This window comes from Ahaetulla prasina, chromosome 2 (genome assembly GCF_028640845.1).
Source record: "Ahaetulla prasina isolate Xishuangbanna chromosome 2, ASM2864084v1, whole genome shotgun sequence".
Taxonomy (NCBI): Eukaryota; Metazoa; Chordata; class Lepidosauria; order Squamata; family Colubridae; genus Ahaetulla; species Ahaetulla prasina.
The window spans coordinates 269883325-269905829 of record NC_080540.1 but is presented as its reverse complement, the minus strand read 5'-3'; the positions used below and the strand labels follow the sequence as shown (position 1 = coordinate 269905829).

Sequence of the window (22505 nt, the reverse complement as noted above, 5' to 3'; positions counted from 1 at the left end):
TGAAGGGTAGATTCGATTAGATTCAGCTGAGATAGTGTGACCTAGTCCAAAGTTACCCAGCCGGTGTTCCTGCCCTAATGTAGGACTAGAACTCACAATCTCCTGATTTATAGCTGGATACCTTAACCACTAGACTAAAGTGGCATATAACTTGGTGTTAAGGCTTGAAAACATGCAGTCTGCTTTTTCCACTTGCTAACTCTCTTACAGGACAGATACTGAAAAGTACATACATTGCCTTCCAAGTAATTCAGATCTACCATGTTTCTCAGTCTGTTCCATGGAACTGGGGAGATGGGCCAAGATAGTAACGTATTTTGGCTCCAGTGGAATATCTGTTAATCTTCTGCTGTACCTAAATATACAATGCTACAGCAGCATTCTTAAAAATTGGATTAAATACTTTTAAATAGAAAACAAACAGGAAAGCAATTCAAGTACACAAATATCGCTGGACACACATCATACTTATCCTGGTTTTGTAACTTTGCACAATACTGATTCAAACCTTAATGGTGTTTGGTTCATACCACTAATTATACTACATTATAGTTGGTTTGTGATTTAAAATCTGGAAAAATGTGGTAGATGATCACTATGCATTAAAAACAAGACAAATTGAAGCTGCTTTTGCACTGTTTTACTGAAACTGAAAAAGATGTGTACCAAATATACACAATTTTATAATAGTACAAAATGTTTTCTTTTTGAAGGACAAAGTATCAGTTACATCCACCAAAACTGACACTGAATAAACCATTTATTGCTAGTCCAGTAATAAAACAGTAAGTTCAAACTTCGCATAAATAAGAAAAAAAGTTAACTGGACAATACTGTAGGGAAATGGACATTCATAATGCTATTTACAAGTAGCCACGGCACATACCAAGCCAAGTAATAGATGTTGAGTTGCATTAGAATTGTGATCCTAATACAAATTAGATGTTAGATAGTAAACCCCAAAAGGAGTTTATACTGAGTTTGCACAAAATGAGTAGTTTTAGAATCGAACCCTTCAGTCATTGCAGCTAGTGTGGAAAAGAGAGTCTTCATCGCATCCAGCAACAGCTGAGAAATGCATCGGTACCCTTGCTCTTCCTCTTTTGGTTGTTTCTCCTTCATAGCACTCTAATACAGTTCATTGAGTCACAGCTACCTTTGCTGCATTATAACCTGTCTTCCATCATTTTCATAAGCCACGGAGTTAGTAGTTCTTAAACAAATAAACATAAAATCTGGAACTTGCCCAAAAATAAATTAAAGTTTCATCAGGAACGGAAATATTTAAATAAAAATATCAGTACTGATATCAGTGATTAACTTTCATTTCACAACACACTTATTTCTGCAAGGAAGTCAAACCAAAAATGGTGATTGAGAACTAGTGTAAACATGTTTTACCTGCTTGCTAAAAATCATTTCCATTAAACTATCCTAATTAAAGGTTACCAAGTGTGCGATTCCCTGGGATAGTCTCCCACTTAGAAGAGCCACTGAAATTAACCAATAATGATAATGATCAAGCAACGTCAGTGCTGTTGACCAACTACCACTTAGTTTTACAGGCTATGCCCAGGAGACCATGCCTCTTGCTAGCAGCTGATGCAAGACCATCGATCTGACCTAAACACCTGAGATTTGTAACGTGATGATTTTAAATCTGGAAATATGGCCTCTACTAGGTACACTTGCTTTGCAGCAAGGCCCGTTTGCTGTAAAAAACATGGAAACTAATATTCAAAACTGTGATATTGAGTAACATAAACGGAAACACTCCAAAAGTGAGTTCTAAACATAAAAGTGGCTCAACTGATTTAGTTCAGTGCCCTCTTAGATCAGATGTGGGTAACTGCAATCAAAACGCCAAAAGCCATTCTTAGGCTTCCCTTTGTTATCTGACTTTGTGGAGGGATGATCTTGGCTATTTTCTTGCCCTGGAGGAACAGTAACTTGTTCTACTCTGATGGCTGGTACAGATTTATATGCACAACATACCAAGTTATCCTCAAAACCATGATGATGATGAACATTACAAAGCAACCATACAGATTGGTCAAAAAAAACAACAGAAAAGTTATGCAACTTGTATTTCCTCTTAGTATGCCAAATGAGAATATTGTAACTCCAAAAAATAACTGTCTGGCACTCTTAGAAAGCTTGCGTAGATTACGTGGAGCCCATTTTGTAAAATGCATGACTCAAGACAAACTAGAGTCCATGTAAAAAAATAAAACCCATCTGCAATATTTTCCATAGATAAGCATCCATTTATGGCAGACAAAGGAAAAAGGAATCAGGAAACTGGATGCAAACTACACACTCAATGATTCTCCTAAGATTCTTTCCAACAATTCACTGTTTGAATATTTATCTTCCTTTGGAAGTTCACAGATCTGTCATTTCTCTTCATTTTTCAATGTGCCACAGTTGCTTCAAGCTTCTGTCAGTGTTCAAACAGCTTTTTTGGTACCTGTTCCTTGAAGATCTTGCAGATTTATTTTTGACCTTCCAAAACAAAAGGTACACCAATTCAGAATTGCAAAAATTTTACATTATATTTTATTGGGAGATGGACAATAGGATAAGACCATGAGATTGTAGCTCTTTCCTTCTTACCTATTGTGGATCATGTGGCTCTTAACCAAGTGCCCTTCAGCTAAGGCAGCTATTAGAGACAGTTCTCCTGCCATTACTGTCGCGCATACAATTTTAGCAAGTTGACGCGCATTTTCTCCAGGGTTATCTGCACTTGCTCCTTGCACACCCAGCATCTGTATTAAAAAGGAATACAAACAATAATCAAGTTGGAATATGTTCAATTTAAAATCACTCAGTCCCTGTTCAATTTAAAATCACTCAGTCCCTGGCACTTTATACAGTAACAAGCTCAAGGTCTTTCAAGAAGTGAGTACAGGTAGTCCTCAGCTTATGATGGTCATTGGGATCAGAATTTCTATCACTAATTGGTCATAAAATGGGACAACCTGTGACCACAGCAATGCTAATCCCTACAGTCCCGGGTGCCATATTTCAGTAAGGATCGTGGGTTGTCAAGCACCTCCTTGCAACTTCCTGGCAGCTTCCAACAACCAAAGTCTATGGGGAAGTTGGCAGGTAGTTGCAAGTCTCACGTGGCTCACAAGCAGGTGAGAATGCAGGAAAGTAGCTGCAGGTGAGAGAGGGTACCAGAGTTGTGGGGGAGATGTGGCACAAGTGTGGAGGGACTCAGGATAGCTGTTGCCAGGTTGGGGAAAGTGGGGAGAGGGTGTGTGAGTGGTCAGAGAAAGTGAGCAGATGGGGGGGGGGACTTAGCTGATTAGCCTGTGACGTTCCCTGGCAGCTTCCCTGTTGACTGCTTGTAGGAAGCCAGAAGGGAAGCTTACAAATGGTAATCACATGACCATAGGATGCTGCAACCATTGTAAGAGCAAGCTGGTTGCCAAGCACCCAGATTGCAATCACATAATTGAAGGGCTGCTGATAGCTTGAACCCCTCGTTCAGCATCCTTAAAACTTTCAAGAGTCGCTGAAAGAGTCGTCATTTAATAGAGGAACATCTGTACTTAAATATGGTTCAGTGCTAGATAGAGTAAAAGTATAAGGAGTTAACAGTGAAATATTTTCTTGAGGTCAAATTACGCTCCTGGTCAGAGAATACTTATTTTGATTGCTGGTCCTATCAATCACTGATCACAATCCTCAGCCGATTTCCACAAAAATGATTCACTTCCCAAAATAGAAAGCTATAGTTCAACGTCCAGTTTTCATACCTGCAAACAAGCTTGCTGGGGTAACAGGTTGGTTCCTCCACCCACAGTACCAATTTCTATTGAGGGCATTGTGCAACTGATATAAAGATCTTCATTGGTAAGCCCAGTAGATTCCATTAATGTAATACAGTTTGAGCTGGTGATATTCTGGGCTGCATCCTGAAATCAATGCAAAATTGAGGGGTTATATTAGCATTTAAAGGTTTTTAAATACGTAATCCATCACACACAGTTAAATGAAGGGCTATACCTGTCCACACGCTATGTACATGGCGGTGACAATGTTAGCTGCATGAGCATTATAGCCACCTACGCTGCCAGCCATGGCAGAGCCAACCAAGTTCTTGTTGACATTAACTTCAATCATAGCTTCTGTGGTTGACTTCAGTATCTAGGAAAAAAATCCATCAAAATTCTGGTCAAGGAAAAAGTCTATGTTCAGAAAGAAATTTTTTTTCAAATGCAGTTCTTAGTAGCTACACTTGGGAATCTAAACAATATCAACCATTGTATTATTTTGGATCATCTCTATAAAACTAGAGTAGGAGGCAACGTTTTATAATGGTTCTCCTCCTTCCTGAGAGGATTATTCCAGATTGTGGTGGTGGGAGGAGAGGTCTTCCTATCCGGGTTTCCGTGAAAATAAGACTGGGTCTTATTTTCCTTTGGGCGCCAAAATAAGGACTAGGGCTTATTTTCAGGGGAGTCTTATTTTTTCCCCATATATGGGAGACTCACTTCTGCTTGCTTGTGGTGGGGCAGGAGGTTGTGGAGTGTGTCAGTGCAACCGCAAAGGCAGGGAATTGGAGCTGCCCTAAGCACCCTGCACCAGCTTGCCTCAGGGCCCCTGCAGCCAGGCCACCCATGCCCCGATATTTGCCTCACCTCGTGGCTGCGGCACCACAAACAACCAGATAGAGTGGATGAGCAACTAGTTGCGCAGGCTCATAAGCAGGGCTTATTTGGGGTGGGGGGCAGGATTTATATTAGGCACATGCGTAAAAACATGCTAGGTCTTATTTTTGGGGAAACGGAGAAACGTCTACTTTGTGGCATCCAACTTTCTATTTGACATCTACATGAAACCATGAGGGTAGATCAGCCATCCACATAGTGTAATGCAGGGCCCTGCATTAGGCCCGTCCTCAAGGCCCATGGGCTCAAGGCCCATGGCCCATGGGCCACAGGGTACTTAGATCTAGAGTACAGGGCTGCCATGGAAACAGTGATGGACTGGCCCGTGGTGCTTCTGCTAACAAAAACGGAGCTCGAAAGCTCCTTTTTCCCCGGTAAAGGGTTACAGAAGGCCATGGCAGCTGAAAACAGAGTCTGGGAGTCCATTTTCGCTGGCAGAGTGCTGGGGGCCACCAAAGGTGCCCCTGACATGAGTGACATCAAACTGGCCATGCCCACACTGGCCCTGAGGTCAAACACAACCCTGATGCAGCCTTCAATGAAATTGAGTTTGACACCCCTGGTCTAATATCATTAATACACTAATGTTCATCTCAGACCAATAGGTAATATAGTAGAAATGCTATCAAACACTGGATAGGATGGGAACAATCAGAACAAATCCCAACAGAAAATGATTCTGTGTTTGTGGATCTCAGAGGTGGTTTACAATTTGGGGGGCACAGCTCCTGCTTTCTCAACAGATAGTTTCCAGCTGCAATTCAGGGTGTTGTTTATCATCTTTAAGGCTTTATGTGGCTCCAAACCAGGTTATATTAGGGATCATTTTCTCTTAATCTGTCTTTTTAGTAACTTCAAACAGGATCAACTCTCTCCAGGTTCTGTCTACACAAGATTGTATAAGTAGGCAGTTTCTATTGTTGCTCTCATAATTTGGAATTCCCTCCCCAACAAGATCTGGTCCAATCCTTCCTTTCTGGATTTCAGAAGAGAACCTACTGCAAAAGGACAGTATGTTCTGAAAGAAGGTTGAAATCTGGCAGAGGCCTGATTTTGTATATTTTTATCTTTTTAAGGTTGATAACATTGTTTACATTTTGGACAGGCTTATTTATTGTTTTTGAAAGGGGTGCTTTTTATTTTAGGCAGAACTTCATTGTTAGTTGCCCTAAATCCTCAGAAGGGCAGCATACAAATAATGTATGTGTATGTACGTGCGTATGTTTGTATTTATGTATGCATGTATGTTTACAAATATAAATGGCTTTGGAATTGGGGAGGATATAATAAGTTAAGGATGAATTGAAAATAATTCAATATAATAATTTTCACATTTCACTAAAAAACCGTGACTCACTTCTTTAACAACTTTTTGTGGAATAACTGCTTCACAGACAACAGATTTCCCTCTCCCCTCTATCCAATTTATGGCAGCTGGTTTTTTATCTGTACAGTAGTTACCACTAATAGCTACAATGTGGAGGTCAGGAAATTCTTCTTGCAGCCTTGTCAGTGCTTTCTCAGTACCCTGTTTGGAAGGATGTAGAGAAAAAGAGACAGAGAAACAAAAACATTAGACCATCAGTTTAGAACTGGCTGACTTCTTCATGAAGGAACTTAAAAATTAAGTATAAGCAATGGAAACTATAACTTCAACTACTTCATGTAACTTGGCATTATGTAGCATCAAAGACAAGGAAGTAACATTTTCACTGCTGTTAGTGAAGAGTTAGAAATGGAGTGGTGTGTAAGCCACTCTCGTCAGTGGCTGCTGACGATCAAGGTTCTTGGATAAAATTTGTCTGGTTGTGGTTAGAATTCATGGTGCTCACTACTAGCAGCAAGGGGTTGATTAAAGTGAGTTTTATGTGGAAGGCTATCTACTCTTTGGATAAGAAGCAAAACATTATAGGAAACAGCCCGGTCCCATCCTAAATTGAGTCCAGAAAGAAGCTTTGTCAGCTAAAGGTGCTTGCAACCAGATTGCAATTACAATGGTATCACAACATCTCGTGGTCATGTAATCACCATTTGTGATGTTCCCTGCCAGCTTCTAATAAACAAAGTCTAGGGAGAAGTTATATTCATGTTACATTGAGATTTCATTGTAATATTTCTTGCTGGAATAGTACATAGGAGGAGACAGGGAAAGAGAATTCTAAATAATAATTACCTTTTTTCTGTCAGGTTACTTGTACAATGATTTATTTATTTGATTTTATCCTGCCTTTATAATTTTTACAAATAACTCAAAGCGGCAAACATATCCAACACTTTTCCTCCTACTGTTTTTCCCACAATAACCCAGTGAGGTAGACTGGGCTGAGAGCGAAGGGTCAAGTCACCCAGACAGCTTTCATGGTTAAGGCAGAACCAAAACTCACAATCTCCTGGTTTCTTGGCCAATATCTTAACCACTACACTACACCATTGGCTCAAGTTACAGTATTACAATTACAATATTCTCAAAGCAAAATTTACTTAAATGCATTTATTAAAATCTAGAACTTACTTTTGAAATCATGTTCATACCCATTGCATCACCCGTCTTAGATTGGAAGCGAATATAAAGATTGCGGCCAGCCAAAGCAATGTGAAGCCGTTGCAAACGAGCAAATCTATAGAGAAGATATTAAATTGACATGTCTTACTTTCTTTTTGATGCACTTTTTTCAGATGTTTATATAAAACACAATTTCTCCCCTCTTCTAAATTACATAAAATGCTAACCTGCTAGTGCTATCAAATGCATCTTTTATTATCTTAAATCCTTCTGGTGTTTCAAGCCAAGCCTTCACTTCTGCAGACTGGCACGCTGTGGGTAGTCTTACTACAGGTCCTCGTGTCATTCCATCTGCTAGAATACGGCTACTAGCACCTCCACCAAGCTGAGATATAAAATGATAGCAGGATGAGTCACTAGCAGATGCATCTGACCATAAACAAAAACACTTTTTAGAGTTACACACGGTTACATTCAGTATTGTGCTACTACTGTCTCACAGAACAAAATTTCCTCTCCTTTCCACTTCTCATGGCCACCCAACTCTTTTCACTTTAAGTTCTCCCACACCCCTGGAACACATTCTGTGTGGAGATGCCCATGGACAAGGAAAGCTGGATTCCACCCACTGTAACAGCACTAAATAGAACCTTATTAGCCCTGCTTACATCATCTTTACTTACACATATTGCTCTGCATCCTCTGTTTGTGCTTGCCACCAGGCATCCTTCAGTTGTTGCCATTGGAACCTGAAACTCTTTCTTGTCCAAAAGAAGTGGGCCAGCCACACCCACAGGAATTGGCATGTATCCAATCACATTTTCACAGCAAGCACCCATCACCTTAAAAAAGTAAAATAAATATTAAAACTTAGTTTGCTATACAGGCAGTTCTCAACTTACCACCACAACTGACCTCAATATTTATGTTGCTACGGTAAGTGAGAAATTTAAGTGAGTTTTGCCCCATTTTACAAATTTTCTTGCAATATTTGTTAAGTGAATCACCGCGGTTGTTAAATTAGTCACAGAGTTGTTAAGTGAATCTGGTTTCACCATTGACGCTGTTTGTCAGAAGGTGGCCAAAGGTGATCACATGACCCCTGGACAATGCAACCATCATAAATGTGAGTCAGTTGTCAAGTATCCAAATGTAAATCATGTGACCATGGGGATGATGCAATGGTCATAAGTGTGAAAAATGGTCATGTCACTTTCTTCAGTGCCTTGGTACCTTTGAATGGTCACTAAGCGAACTGTTGTAAGTTGAGGACTACCTGTATTAAGAAATACTAAATATATGACCGGAATAGGTGTTTGGGGTTTAGAATACCTAGTGCATGTAGTAGAAATAAATATGATCATCAGCAACAAATGGGCCATTTTATACCTGCATCTATTTAGACAACATTTATATGTCAAGTTATAGGCACTGTGCAATTGTCTCTGAGATTTAGACAGAGTTCAGCAACATCTCTTTTAAATGTTTCTGTGTCAATTTTTCTTAAATCTCATAGCATAGCCTAGATACAAATTGAGACCAAGAGGTGAAATACACTACCGTTATCTTAAAAGAAACAGTCAAAAGAGAAGTATTCATTTATGTTTGCAAGGACTACTGAAGCAACAATAAACAATAAACTAATGAAATGGCATTAGCATTGTTGGCAAAACATACTATCAAATGTTTGATATTAACTAGCTAGCTTTCTGTTCAACTGCAACCCTCATCTGCCAACAATCAAGGTAAGTACAACTTCAGATGAAAAAGTTTAAAAAACTGAACATCTTTATCTATCTTTCAACAAGGCATATTTGCCTATCTTTCTACTCACCAAAGAATAATTATAATTCTTGTAAGGAAGATACTGTAGAGATGAAGGCTCAGGAAGCTTCTGAGATAACATTTGCCTACGAATGGATACACCACGTTCCTGAGTTTCCATCAAAGCTTCCAGTTTATAAGCAGGAATGTGCTTTGCATTGACTAAACTAATGATTTCTGAATCAGAGAGGAATTTAGCACCCATCTGAGGAAAGAAAAATATTTGATTGTGATGTATTGTGATTCCATTCTTCTTCTTTGCCTGAAGGAATTCACATAAAATAAAGAAATACAGGGTGTGTTGTATTGAAAGCTATAAAAGAGAAGGTGTGGCAATTGAATACCATGTCAAAATGATTGAATACTGTTAATAAATAAAATGCTTTATCACACGTGTACATCTTACTAAATGTTCTTTTGTTTTGATTGGATAAAAGCTATATGTTATTCTAGGTTAAGGTTTACTGTAAAACAATATAAGATGCAAAAGAAAGAAGTTCCATCATCTAAAAGCCTATTCTTTGCACTAATATATTAATAAACTACTTTATTTGTCTTGGGTTGTTGTTTTTTTTACCTTGGCATTCTGAAGTATACAAAGACATTCTTCAAGTGGCCGCATCTCTATAGGCAATTCTATTCCGGACTCTTTTCTATTACTGATGAGGGATGCTTCAGCAGAACTATCACCAACCACAAATATGGCCTTCGCAGGTGATTCTGATTGGAGAGGCTTTACACTCTCATCTGCATAAAAGTCAACATTAAACTCTGAGGAATTTATCAAAAAAATTATCAAAAGACTTCAATATAAACTTTTTTAAAAACAAAGCAAACGAACAAGCGTATCAGCAAAACATTACCTTTTCCATCTTTGGCAACTTGACTATCACCCATTTTTCTTAAACTGGGATTATTTTTTAAAGGAATAGACTGTTTTCTGCAGCAATTTTCAGGAACTTTTTTCTGAATCATTATTGGAGATATTATTGGGTTCTTCAATGAAAGTGTGGATTCCATCTCTGTTTGTTCAAAAAAGATGTACTTGACAGCAAGTAGAAGAGCTAAGCCAAGTGTAATTGTTTGTTCAATGTCCATACTGGCCATTCTAAAAAGGATGAAATAAAACACCTTGAACTATTTATCTATTCCCTTTCCTCTTCTCTATCCTGCCATGATTTCCTAACACAATGTTAATTTGTGGAATTCCTACAGAAATTGTTGAATGACAATTATTGTAATTTGGTTGTTTTTATGCCTGGAACTGCCTTAAGACATCTTGCCTCCTTTAAAATAAAACCTCTGTCAAATTCACCTCTTAGTAACTTCATGAACAAGTCTATATAGTGTTCTTAATAATGATGTATAGAAAGATGTTCTGAGTTCTTGTTCTTGCAAAGCATCATGTACAATGAAACAACAGGTGGGTATAGTTACAATGGTGCTAAAAAGTAAATTTATGACCAGACCTGGCATTTACAACCATTGTAGTGTCCCCATAGTCACATGAGTGATATTTGGATGTTCTGCAACTGGCTTCCAATAAGCAGAGTCAAGGGGAGAATCAAGCAATAAAATTGCAAGTCGCTATCACACGATGTCTCATTTAACAACCCATGGCAATTCTCTTAACAATGGGAAGTGATGTCAGAATCACTGTCACATGAAGTTTCACTTAGTAACTGTGTCCCTTAGCAATAGAGTTGCTAATCCCAATGTGATAAGAGAGTACTACCTGCAATATAATTAATCATTTTTCTCCCAGAATATTTCTGCCCTTATTGATTACATTCTCAGAATTACTTAGTTTGGATTAATTAAAGATTAACTATTTTAAACTCTTTCTCCTAATTTTAGATATATTATTGGACTATTGCAATTCTGGTAAATTAAGAGGTCATGCAGGACCAGTTAATACCTAAATTACAGAAGCCACTACTAGAAGGAAGACTCAGTTTTATACTTCAGTAATTATTTATTATGTTACAGAGGAAACAATGCAGTTATCATTCAGATCTTCTTACGCTGTCAGTATCATTAACATGGGAAGGAACTATATTTCCCAATGTTATTATTCTGGAACAGTTATAAGGCCATGTGGAACATTACCATGCTATTGTCACAGTGAATGACTAAACCCTCTTAAAACTTGGCATCTTTATGACTTGTGGACTTCAACTCCCAGCACAGCTGGCTGGAGAATTCTGGAAGTTGAAGTCCACAAGCCTTAAAAGTTGCCAAGTTTGGGGACCCCTGACTAAAGCCATCTAGTCAGCATATATATAAGTAGAATAAAAATAAATCAGAAAGTATTCCACACTCCTGATTAATATTTATTGGTTCTTGAGACTCTTAAAGGAACCTTTCCCTAAAATCCTGCCTTGCCAGAATAGTTTTTCTCCTCAAGACTTGTCTTCTCCATAGAAAAATGATAGTTCCCCATGGACAAAGGAACTCCTCTGTGGGCTAGAGCAGAAGAAGATGCATAGTTCCATAAGTGAAGGAAGAACTTGGCAAATCAATGATTTTACAACCCTGGTATTAGTCATTTGGCCAATTAGAATGGAGAATTATTATTCATACTGGCTTGGGAAAGATATAATACCCTATTATTATCATCACATTTAGGATAATATCAAAGATTCACATTGCTTCTCACAGAACACATTCTGTCAGTTCTTTGACAAGAAATCTTACCATGGGGAATCAGGTGTCAATGTTAATCACAAGTACGCTAATCAGATATAAAACATTCCAGGATAATTGTTAAGCAACCTTGTGTATGCTATTTTATTAATCTCATTTCAACTATATAAGAAAGAGAATTAAATTTTATCTATTTAAGTTATTAGATACATTGGTCATTTATACAGTATAATTTAGTTAACTTGAAATAATCCGAACTTCCTGACAGATGCTACTGAATAATGATAAAAATGTTACGATTAAACATACCTAGAAAGATAAAATTGCCACAAAGAAACATTAGGCTCTATTCGCTTTGGAGTATTTTCATCCAGGCCCATAGATATTTCCGTTGTGCTGTTCTGAGCAGAGGGTTCTGCTATCCAGCGACTGTGAGCATGAACAAGAACCAAACCTAGAGACTTAAATTTAAAAAGTGAGTGGTTAAACTGGTCAGTTCAACTAGGAGTGTGACTCGATCAGTGATCAGTACTTAAGTATTAAATATATCATTAAAATAACTGCACAATACTTGCATTCGATATATTATTATTCCTATAAAAGTTTTACTTATTGAAAGGTAACCTACATATTCCTTTGTTTGTTTTTATCTTTGCATACATTGTCAAAATTCAACTTCTTCAAAGAAATTAAAATATTCAATTTATCTCACAATTATAGGTATAAGAAAACAAACACTAACCATAATCATTTTGACCCTCTGTGTTACAGGATTTGGTTTGTTTTCTTCTTCTTCCAGAACACGTGCAAAGTGACTAAGCTGCCATATTGGATGGCCTTCACGACTCTCCCGTGAAAGCTGAGGAAGAATGGAAAAGGTTATCCAGTACATTTTCTATTCTGTCTTCTGTAAGAATGAGTTTTCATACCACTATTTCAGTAGTTGCATAACACTACATTGAATATCAATTTATATATTAATAAAGCTATACGATAAATTCAAAAACAGAAGTATCCTCCTCACATATTAATAGAGAGGAAAAAAGTAACCAAAGTCATAGACACCATTGTATAAGATTAATAATTTAATAATTCATAGCAGCATTACAACCTGTGAGCAAAACTAGATAAGAATGTCAGAATTATGAGCAACCCATGTTCAGTTAAGAATTTTGAAGCATGAAAAACTGGTTGTTGTGTTTTCACATATATTTAATATTCAGAATGCAAACTATTGATAGTAGTTAAAGTTCTCTGATTATCTTATAGATTAGTAAAAAGGAAAATGTTCCTTCAGAGTTACAATTTTAAAAAAATATGACACAGAAAAGGAGGAGGATGGAAAACACAACAACCAGTTTTTCATGCTTCAGAATTCTTAACTGAACATGGGTTGCTCATAATTCTGACATTCTTATCTAGTTCTGCTCACAGGTTTTAGTGCTGCTATGAGTTATTAAATTATTAATCTTATACAATGGTGCCTATGACTTCTGAAACAAAGCTTTTTTTCTGAAGCTCTGTTTCGGAGTCTTTCAAAAAAACTTTTTTTTCTGAAACTGAGTTTCAGAAGCAGAAAAAAAACCCTGAGGTTTCAGAGGCTGAAAAAAAAAGCAAGGCGCAGAGCTCACAACCAAGGAACCTGTTGCTAAAATTCACTCCTGGGAACAGCTGATTAGGGGTATTCCGGGAGGCCGATCCACCCGCCAATCAGCTTTTTTCTTATTTTCCTCTCCAAAAACTAAGATGTGTCTTATACTCTGGTGTGTCTTATACTCTAAAAAATATGGTAATCTAACAACTGCAATATAAAATTATAATAATAACGCCAACTAAATTTACAAATGCCCATAGATATTATTTTAATATTTTATCATCAAGATATATTGACAATAAGGCAGGAGTTATGCAAAACATTCTGAGTTCATTGCATTGTTACACAATCAGCCTAACTTTAATAGGCACCGTGGGAAATATCCCAACATGAAATCTTTTAGAATCATAAAACTGATTAGAAACTGAACTGCACAAGTGAAAAGTAATTCTTCTATGTACAGCTTTTACTGACTTAAAATTGCTCAGAAAATATTTCCCGAAGTCTTTTTATTTCTTAAAATACCTTGGAACCAAAGCATTTTTAAAATGATCAACAGTAAAAGAAACAGAGTGCAATACAGTTATACTCATTCCCCCTTTTGATTATTAAATACTGAATTAAAGTTATCATTATGCAAAGCTTCATATCTATTTTCTTAAACAAGGGTACATTTTTTGATTTCATAGAATTCTGACAGGAATGCCTTTTCAGAATAAGATTTCTTTGCGGTTACAGAAAAGTGAAGTATATGGATAATTCAAAAGGAAGACTTGTACAGCTAACGGAATTACATATTATAGAATTATTGAGTGATGTCCTTATTTTTTTCCCTTTCTCTCCTTCTGTTTCCATATCACTAATTAATAGGTCCATGAGAACACTTACTGCTATTTTTTCCTTCTATTCTGGAAATAAGAGGGCGCTTGTTTTCATTTATGAGAACCATGTTTTCATGCATAATGGGTTTTCTTATTCTCATAATAAATGTATATTACAGTATCTCTGAGACTCAATAGATTTGTATTATCAGTCCATTCCAAACTGCAATTTTTCATTTGTCTTGAACCACAACAATTTAGATATGTTCAAAAGATTATTGTACTGCTACTGCTTTCTTACCTCTAATACCAGTGACACACAGGCCGGAAAGAAGGTCATGAAGACAAAATAGTTGGCGAGAACAGACATACAGCCAAAACAACACATGATTTCAAGCTGTCTTACTCCTGTTAAAGAGACCATTAAACAATTAAAATCAGATTCATGTTACCATGAAAAACATTATCTGGAAATCTGCACCAATATGAACATACAATAACTTGATATACAATGTAATCATATAACAGAATCAACTAAGATTTAATCCTGCCATTATTTATTTACCTACTGGAATCAAAGAATAGCTCATCTTTACTATCACAACACTTACTGAACATCAATAATCACATCATATTTATTTGGTGCTCTATTAGTTTAGGGACCAAAAAAAGTACATCATTTAAAAGATCAGAGAGGGCCATTACAGAAAATGATCTGTTACCTGTATTTACAAGCTTAACAGTTATTATGGGGAGAGGAAAAGCAGGGTTTCAGAAGCCAATTATAATATGAGAACAAACTTTTATCAGGCTTCTGGTTATAGAACTTGCTTCTCTGTACCACCGACCAATCTCCGACACTATCAAGGCTGGTTCAAAATTGGGGAACCTCAGAACAGTTACATGTAATTCAAAGTAAGTTAAAAATAGAGAAGGGCCCTTCCGGTCAGATAAAGACCGCAGAATCCAAGAAAAGATGCTACAACTCATAAGCTCAGACTTGCAATTGATGACTTGCCTCAAAAAAACACAAGTCAAGGCAAGAAGATTTGGCTCTTTTTCATTTTTCATAAAATCTGTATTCCATGAAAAATTAACCTAAGCCTTATTATTTAAGTACAGTTACATTTAAACAAAGCTTTCAAAGCATATTAAAATTAATTATAAAAGAAATATTTTCTATGTTGAATGAATACTTTCAACATTATCTACTAATTAAATTGATTCATTCAACATTATCGTGCATACTTCAGTAAATAACCGCATTAAAAGGTAAAGGTTCCCCTCGCACATGTGCTCGTCGTTCCTGACTCTAGAGGGCGTTGCTCATCTCCGTTTCAAAGCCGAAGAGCCAGCGCTGTCTGAAGACGACTCCATGGTCATGTGGCTGGCATGACTAAATACCAAAGGTGCATGGAACACTGTTACCTTCCCACCAAAGGTGGTCCCTATTTTTCTACTTGCATTTTTTACGTGCTTTTGAACAGCTAGCTTGGCAGAAGCTGGGACAAGTAACGGGAGCTCATCCCATTATGCAGCACTAGGGATTTGCCAACCTGTCGATCAACAAGCTCAGCGCCTAAGCCACTGAGCCACCACGTCACTTGGGAAATGATCATATTACAAAATATGTAATAGAGCATCAATTATGTCACTGTTACACTTTTATTTCTAGAACTACGGAACTCAGAGCTGTTAAATGGTTCTCCTTAAGATTTTAACTGTTTTCCTTGTGATTGTGTGAACTATTATAGAAAGCCAGGAATTTGTTTAGTAAGGGCAAAATACAGGTAGTCCTTGCCTTTCATTTAGCGACTGTTCAATGTTACAATGGCAGTGGAAAAAGTGACTTATGATCATTTTTCACATTTACAGCCATTGTAGCATCCTTGTGGTCATGTGGTCAAAATTCAGACAATCAGCAACTGGCATGTATTTGTGATAGTTGCAATGTCCCAGGATCACGTGATCACATATTGTGATCTTCTGACAAGCAAAGTCGATGGGGAAGCCAGATTCACTTAACAACAGTGTTACTAACTTAACAACTACACTGATTCACTTAATAACTGTGGAAAGAAAGGTTGTAAAATGGGGCAAAACTCAGAACAATTTTCTAGCTTAACAATGTAAATTTGAGGCTCAATTGTGGTCGTAAATTAAGGACTACCTGTACTAAGAAAAAAGAACTGTATGTCATTGATGAGAGAAGGGAGTGCAAAAAGTTAACTTCTTCATACTCTACATAAGACAGGAATAGAATTTTAATACTCTTTCTGAAAAAAAAAAATCTTATGGAACCCAAAGAGGAAAGCACCCTGCCCAAACTATGGTCTGATTTACTGAACATAATGTCTCCAGTGGGGAAAAATACAATTGAATACAGATTTACTGGGCAAATATTTTTAACCTTGAAAATTAAAATTCTGCATTTCTAAAAATTCTCAGCTTACCAGACATTGTGCCAACACCAATAACAAGACACTCAACAAGGGCATCAAGTGTAAATGTAGGGCCCAGGATTGCCATTCCACGCGAAATATTCTCTCTTACTTCATCCTACATGTAATACATTAAAAATATAACTCAGCTATAGTCTGAGCTATAAAGCAATGGGCAGATCCAAACCAGTTTGTGCAAAATTAAGTAGGTAATTTTTGCAGTTTCTTTTCTTGTGCACCTTACTCTCATCATCATTATACAATCTGCACTATTATTACAATCTATTTATCATGCTAAAATTGTAAAAAAAATTCAACTCATAAGCAAAACTAGCATTTTCTTAGATTACTATTTGTATACAGTATCTCTCTATTTAGCAGCCATACTGAGATGAATCTAGAGCTTGTTTCTATTTTCCTAAATATCAAGGTAGTATCTCAAGTGAGCTTCTCTTACAGAAGTCGTAGATCTCTTAAGCATTAAACCATTTCTTAAAACAAAATATACTTAAATTAATCTAGGCAATTATATAGGAATTTTTTTACTTTAAATGTTAAAGAGTTCTAAGTATTACAGTGTAAGATATTATAAATACTTTTTTCAATGAAGCTGAGAATTTGACTGACCTGAGAGTTGGAACTTAGTGCAAATTTAGCTAATGCACTAGCTCTGGAGAGGTCAATCAGAAGCAAGAAGAATGGCAGTGCTTCACTGAAAAGGGTAAAAAGCACACTGTCAAGTTACATATTACATAAACACGTAAAAACTGAAGACATACATCTTGATAAATACTTCAATAAGATGGCTAAATAATTTATTGCAAAACAAACTAATCTTCAGAGATTTTTTACTGAATACATTTATTCAACATTGCTGCATTTAGGGCAGTAATGGGAAACTGAAGTCACAAGCAAGGCCAAATAGCATAAATAATTAGAATAATTATAGATTAAACAACAACAAAATGAAATTCAGGGGGCACCAAGGGAACCCTCCTATTTATTTAGAAAAATGGAAACACTGCTTTCAGTATTCACTGAATTTGAATTTGTGCGTAGCTTGCAATAGGATTTTGTGGATTTAACTTTTGACCATTTAAAAGTGAAGAAATAACACGACTTTGTGTCTCATCTCCTTCAAATTATGTTATTTCATAAAAGGGAGGAGTCATATTATAAGCATTGCATGAGTCAATTAGGTATACACATACAATTATCCTTCTATGATCTGAAATAAAATTACTCTGATGCCAAGTTTCAGAATTAGGCAGCTCTTGTTAAATTGAAACAAATTTGCATACATATAATTAATAATACATACTTCAAGCCTGTCAATTCTTTATCAAGGAAATGAATCACCACTGTACTGAAGACAAAGCTCGAGAAGATTGTGAACAGCCCAGCAATACCTGCAAAAGATATATAATCTATGTAATAAGCAGTAAACAGAGCAGTACAAGCAGTACTTCTTTAAATACATTAATCCAAATCTTTACTCTGATGCAAGTTTATTTACATAAGATGCTATCATGAACCTGTTACACTGTTTTGTTTATATATACTGCTATACAGTTAATCTGAAATATTTTAATATGAAGAGTATTTTATTACTGTACTATTTTTCTTCAGTTTACCAAACAGTGATACAGCCCTTGAAATTTGTCCATAACATTCTTCTATCATTTGCAGATGACTGATTACAGCAGGTCATATATATATAATTGTATCAGTACAATTTAGGGAGAACAGTCATCTTCTACAGGCTCATTTTTAACTAGTACAGTTCTGAGCAATGGACAAATTAGAATTGCTAGTATACAGTTCTGAGAATTCAAATGCTTATTGTTTGCTTCTTTACAAGGCCAATAGTTTTTCAAAAGAACATGTCTCCCTTTATCTCCGTTATTTCACCTTAGTCTTTGCAAAATATATAAACCACAGCTTTATTAAAGATTTATCAAAGCTAGATTCAGATTGAGCATCTATGCAAAACATAATCTATCTCATTCCATAAATGTATAAAATATGATATGAATCCAAGCAACACCAATTTTTTGTTTTACAGCATGTCCAGGATATAAATCTAAAACATTTTGTGTATATTATAACCAATTTGATTAAGATATAGTCATACCTGTTTCATACACATGCTTGCTTTGTTCTGATTACCATCTTTAAAAAAAAGTATCTTACCCAAAATATATTTTGAGCCAAGTTGCTTCAAATTTTGAAACTGGAAGTATATGTAAAGGATTGCAATACATCGTGTGATTGTCAATATTATGATATCGCTGCTCAAAACATCCTGTGAAAGGAAAACATTTTGTTTGCTCTCAGAATGAAAAAGAACACTACATTATTAAAATCTGTTAAGTATTTTATCAATGTTTCACATATGTAACAACATTTCAGAAAAATGAACATCCTTATAATTTTATTAAAATGGTAACCTAGGCACACATCTCCAAAAATTAGTTATATTGCTTTTAATCAACTGCTAATATTAAAGATTCTCTTAATTCAAGCTTTACTTCAATCAGTCATATAGACACTACCTAGGATATTTCACCGACTTCTCAATCTTGTCTTTAGATCTCCCAATTTTAAATTTCATTCAAATCTAATTTGTTTCAAGTATGATAATTAAAATAATGAAGTAATTTTTAAAATAACTTTTAAGTCTTTACCTCTTCAAATTTAGGGCATTCATAATTCCAGCCACAGATCTTATCATTGCCAGTGAACATCTTCATAGACATCATACAGATGGTAAGAGTTACAGTTCCCACAATAACTTCCCATGGGTGAGAGGCCACAAAAAGGCCATGCATTCGGAAGAGTCCTGACAGCATTTTCAAAAGTATTTGCACACAATCTAGGGCTAAATCCAATAAAAAAATTCTTATTAGTTGTATCAATTATATAGGTTAAAAAATTGTATCAATTATATAGGTAAAAATATATATATATTTAAGTTCTACTCAAATTTGGCTGATAACTGATCAATATTCAAAGCAATATGATAACAGGCAGCAAGAACAAAAATGCATACAGCCTATATGCCAGTTCAGTTCTTCATAAACTCTAAACAACTTTCAGTTAAATCTAATGGAATCCACCTGCCCCTTACAATTGATTGGTAGTACATCTGAATCATTGGTAACTAGAACTTGAATCATATTTTATGTTTCATACATGACTTTTAACCTTAGAACCAGACAGTTTCCTTTAAAAGGAATACTACCTTTTCTTGCCTGCTTGAATTTGGTATCATACATCTCACCCTATTTGCAACATGATCGCACAGATACTTTACTACCCCAGATCTTGTCAGGTTAAATTAAACCTCCAATTATTCAAACGTTCGATCCTTCTCTGGTTTGCTAATTTGCTTTATGCCTGCATGACATCTGGGAGACCTCAGCATTCATGCAAAGACTGCCAAGTACGATCTGCTAGGGACCTGGATAGTTTTTTTACAAAACTATATGAGACAGCATAGCAAGTATACTTTTTTATCCAGAACACTAAACATGAATGTACAATATGTACATGTAATAAAAATATTGAAATCCGCAGGACACCATCATCAATGTTTGATATACTGTATATGTTTGTAAGCTAGCCAATCACCTGTAGATGAAATGTGCAGCACACAAATCTAATAAACATACTACAATGCATAGCCAAACAACATTCAAGTACTAACAAAATCAGAGTAAAAGATTCTTATTCCTAGTGGAAGAAAATGTAATTATTTTATGTATTGTGAATCTGGCACCAGGGACTTTAACCATACTATTGTAATCAAATGAAAAAATGCATGAACCAATAAGTCTCAGTTGATTATTTATTTTAGGGCCTTTCATATGCTGCAAAATATTCAGTATCGTCTCCCACACAAAAATGTCAAGATTTTGTAAATGAGGTTAGTATCATTACAAGATACTGCAGCGAAGAATGTGGCTTACCTACTTTCTACCTACAATATTTCTGCCAATAACAATAAAAATATGGTTTGGGTATGGAGTGAAAAAAGGCTGTAAACAGAAAAGTGTTTTTCTTGTAACTGGATGAATTGATTGTAAATATTATAAGGAACAATTAACTAACAAATAAGAATTTTGAAAAAAATGGAGATGAGATTAATTTAGCCTCAAACAAACCTTTGACTGGAACTGAAACTAATTTGTTCTGAGTTACGGTTATATTGCATTTATTAGCTTTATTAACTTATATAATTACACTACTAGGATGTCATTCTAATCTGAAAAAGGTTAAAATATCCTCAAGTTGAGCTAGGCATCTGTTAACTACATAGACACAAACCTTGCCATTTTATTGAAAACAATATAGAAGTAATTTACCAATGTTTTCTTTCAAGATTTTTTGTTTTACTTTCTCAGTCTAGTCTATATCTCTGGCATTCCTTGCGGCTTCCCATCCCAACAATAACCAGGCCTTATTTTCCAAGGTCTGTGGGTCACTTGCTGCAAATGAGCCATTCCACAGTACAGTCATGCAGTTTCTAAGAAAATCTAGCAACCTTCACAGCCATTACAAGATATTTTAGATGTTAAAAAAGGGGAGGTAAAAAGCAAACGTCTGATAGACTTCAGCAAGGCTACTTTAGTAGCATTCCTATCGGCCACCATCAGCCACATCCATAAAGCATCTTTGCTATATATAAACAACGTTGATGCTTTGAAACATCACACACGCCTTTTAACCGGCCGTCTAATGTCCATTATTTTCCCAACCGCCCAGCACTGCTAATCACACAATTTAATTAGCATTTCCGCTTATGCTCTTTTCTTCTATTTTGACTTTTATCCATCAGCTTCTTTTTAGGCCGAAAATATAAAATCTACGACAAATCCTAGTTCTTGATGTCCGACAAACCGTGGTTAAGAAAACCACTCCTTTGGGGAGGGAGGGCATGTAAGAAGCCGGAACAGGCCGTCCTGGATGGACCAAGTCTCAAGGAGGCCGCGGTGTGCATCACTCCAAGGCGGAGGAGATCTGCGGGGAGAAATGTCCACCTGGGACACACGGTTCCGACCGTGTCAGGACTCGAGGAGCCACCCCAGGGAGCGCTCTCAGGCCCTGGGTGGAGAGCTACCGGCGCCCACAGAGCCGCGAGAGATGAATGAACGGCGTCCCCTTCGGCCCGGCTACCCAAAGGGATCGCCGTCGGTTCCTCCCTAATCCTACCATAGTTGCACGGAGGCTCCCCCTTCGCTCAACGAAGAGGGCCGAGGCAGCTGGCTCTCCGAGCTCCGGTACGCCTTTCCTCAGGCAGGAAGCGAAAGACCGACCCAGCCTAGAAAGTCCCCTCCAGTCGCGCAAGTCTGGCCGGAGCGCGCCTGATTGGAATTGCTCTCTTCATCCCAAAATTATGGTGACGTCGCCCGTAAACCTAGGCGCTACAAGATAACCAGGCCAAAGACAACCCTTTTGAGCCAATGGAACGACCGGTACCTGTCTCTTAGAAAACGGCTGGGATGTTGAGTCGAAGCTGGCAAGGCGCTGGCCTCCTTTCCTCCTCGCCTATTTGCCGCAGACTGAAGCGGCCGCCCTCCCCGCCACACAAGGACACCCGGCTCTCCACCGAGCTGAAGCCATCGGCCCATCTTGCAGCCAATGGCTAGCGTTCGCCGCGCCCAGCCAGGGATACGTCACTCTCTCTGTCACTGTAGCAACCGGTCGAGGAAGCGGCAGAGCGCTCGACAGATCAGGAGGGTGGCACGCGCCATCTCGCCACGGGAACAGTGACCAATGAATCACAGCCAAAATCTCCTCGAGCCTCCTCAGTGGTCCATCATCCATTGGTTTATTTGCATGTTGGCTTCTGAGGGCCAATTGGCTTTCCGCTAGTCAGCGGGAGAGAAGAGCGCTCAGAGGATTCCGAATTTCGATTTGTAGCGCAAAATCGCTTTTCTACCTCCCCTACGGTTCTGAACCTTTATGTTCGGTTAACAAGTCCTCGCT

The 22505-nt window shown here is 37.1% G+C and overlaps 1 protein-coding gene across 2 annotated transcripts; it reads right to left on the bottom strand.

The window, feature by feature from the left end:
• Window positions 1–625: 625 nt before the first annotated feature.
• On the bottom strand, window positions 626–22154 carry HMGCR (3-hydroxy-3-methylglutaryl-CoA reductase). Of its 2 annotated transcripts, none has more exons than XM_058170752.1 (20): window positions 21996–22154; window positions 19202–19395; window positions 18708–18819; window positions 17836–17923; window positions 17142–17226; window positions 16527–16632; window positions 14375–14481; window positions 12401–12517; window positions 11968–12119; window positions 9876–10120; window positions 9590–9759; window positions 9023–9217; window positions 7872–8030; window positions 7416–7573; window positions 7198–7303; window positions 6043–6213; window positions 4021–4161; window positions 3771–3929; window positions 2617–2771; window positions 626–2505 (listed from the first exon to the last, which is right to left on the bottom strand). In XM_058170752.1, the coding sequence occupies exons 2-20, from the start codon at window positions 19364–19366 to the stop codon at window positions 2451–2453; spliced, it is 2646 nt and encodes an 881-aa protein (XP_058026735.1). In that variant the 5' UTR covers window positions 19367–19395; window positions 21996–22154; the 3' UTR covers window positions 626–2450. The 2 variants fall into 2 exon arrangements, with proteins under 2 accessions (XP_058026735.1, XP_058026736.1); XM_058170753.1 differs by lacking the exon at window positions 21996–22154 and adding an exon at window positions 21729–21848.
• Between the last annotated feature and the right edge of the window lie 351 nt (window positions 22155–22505).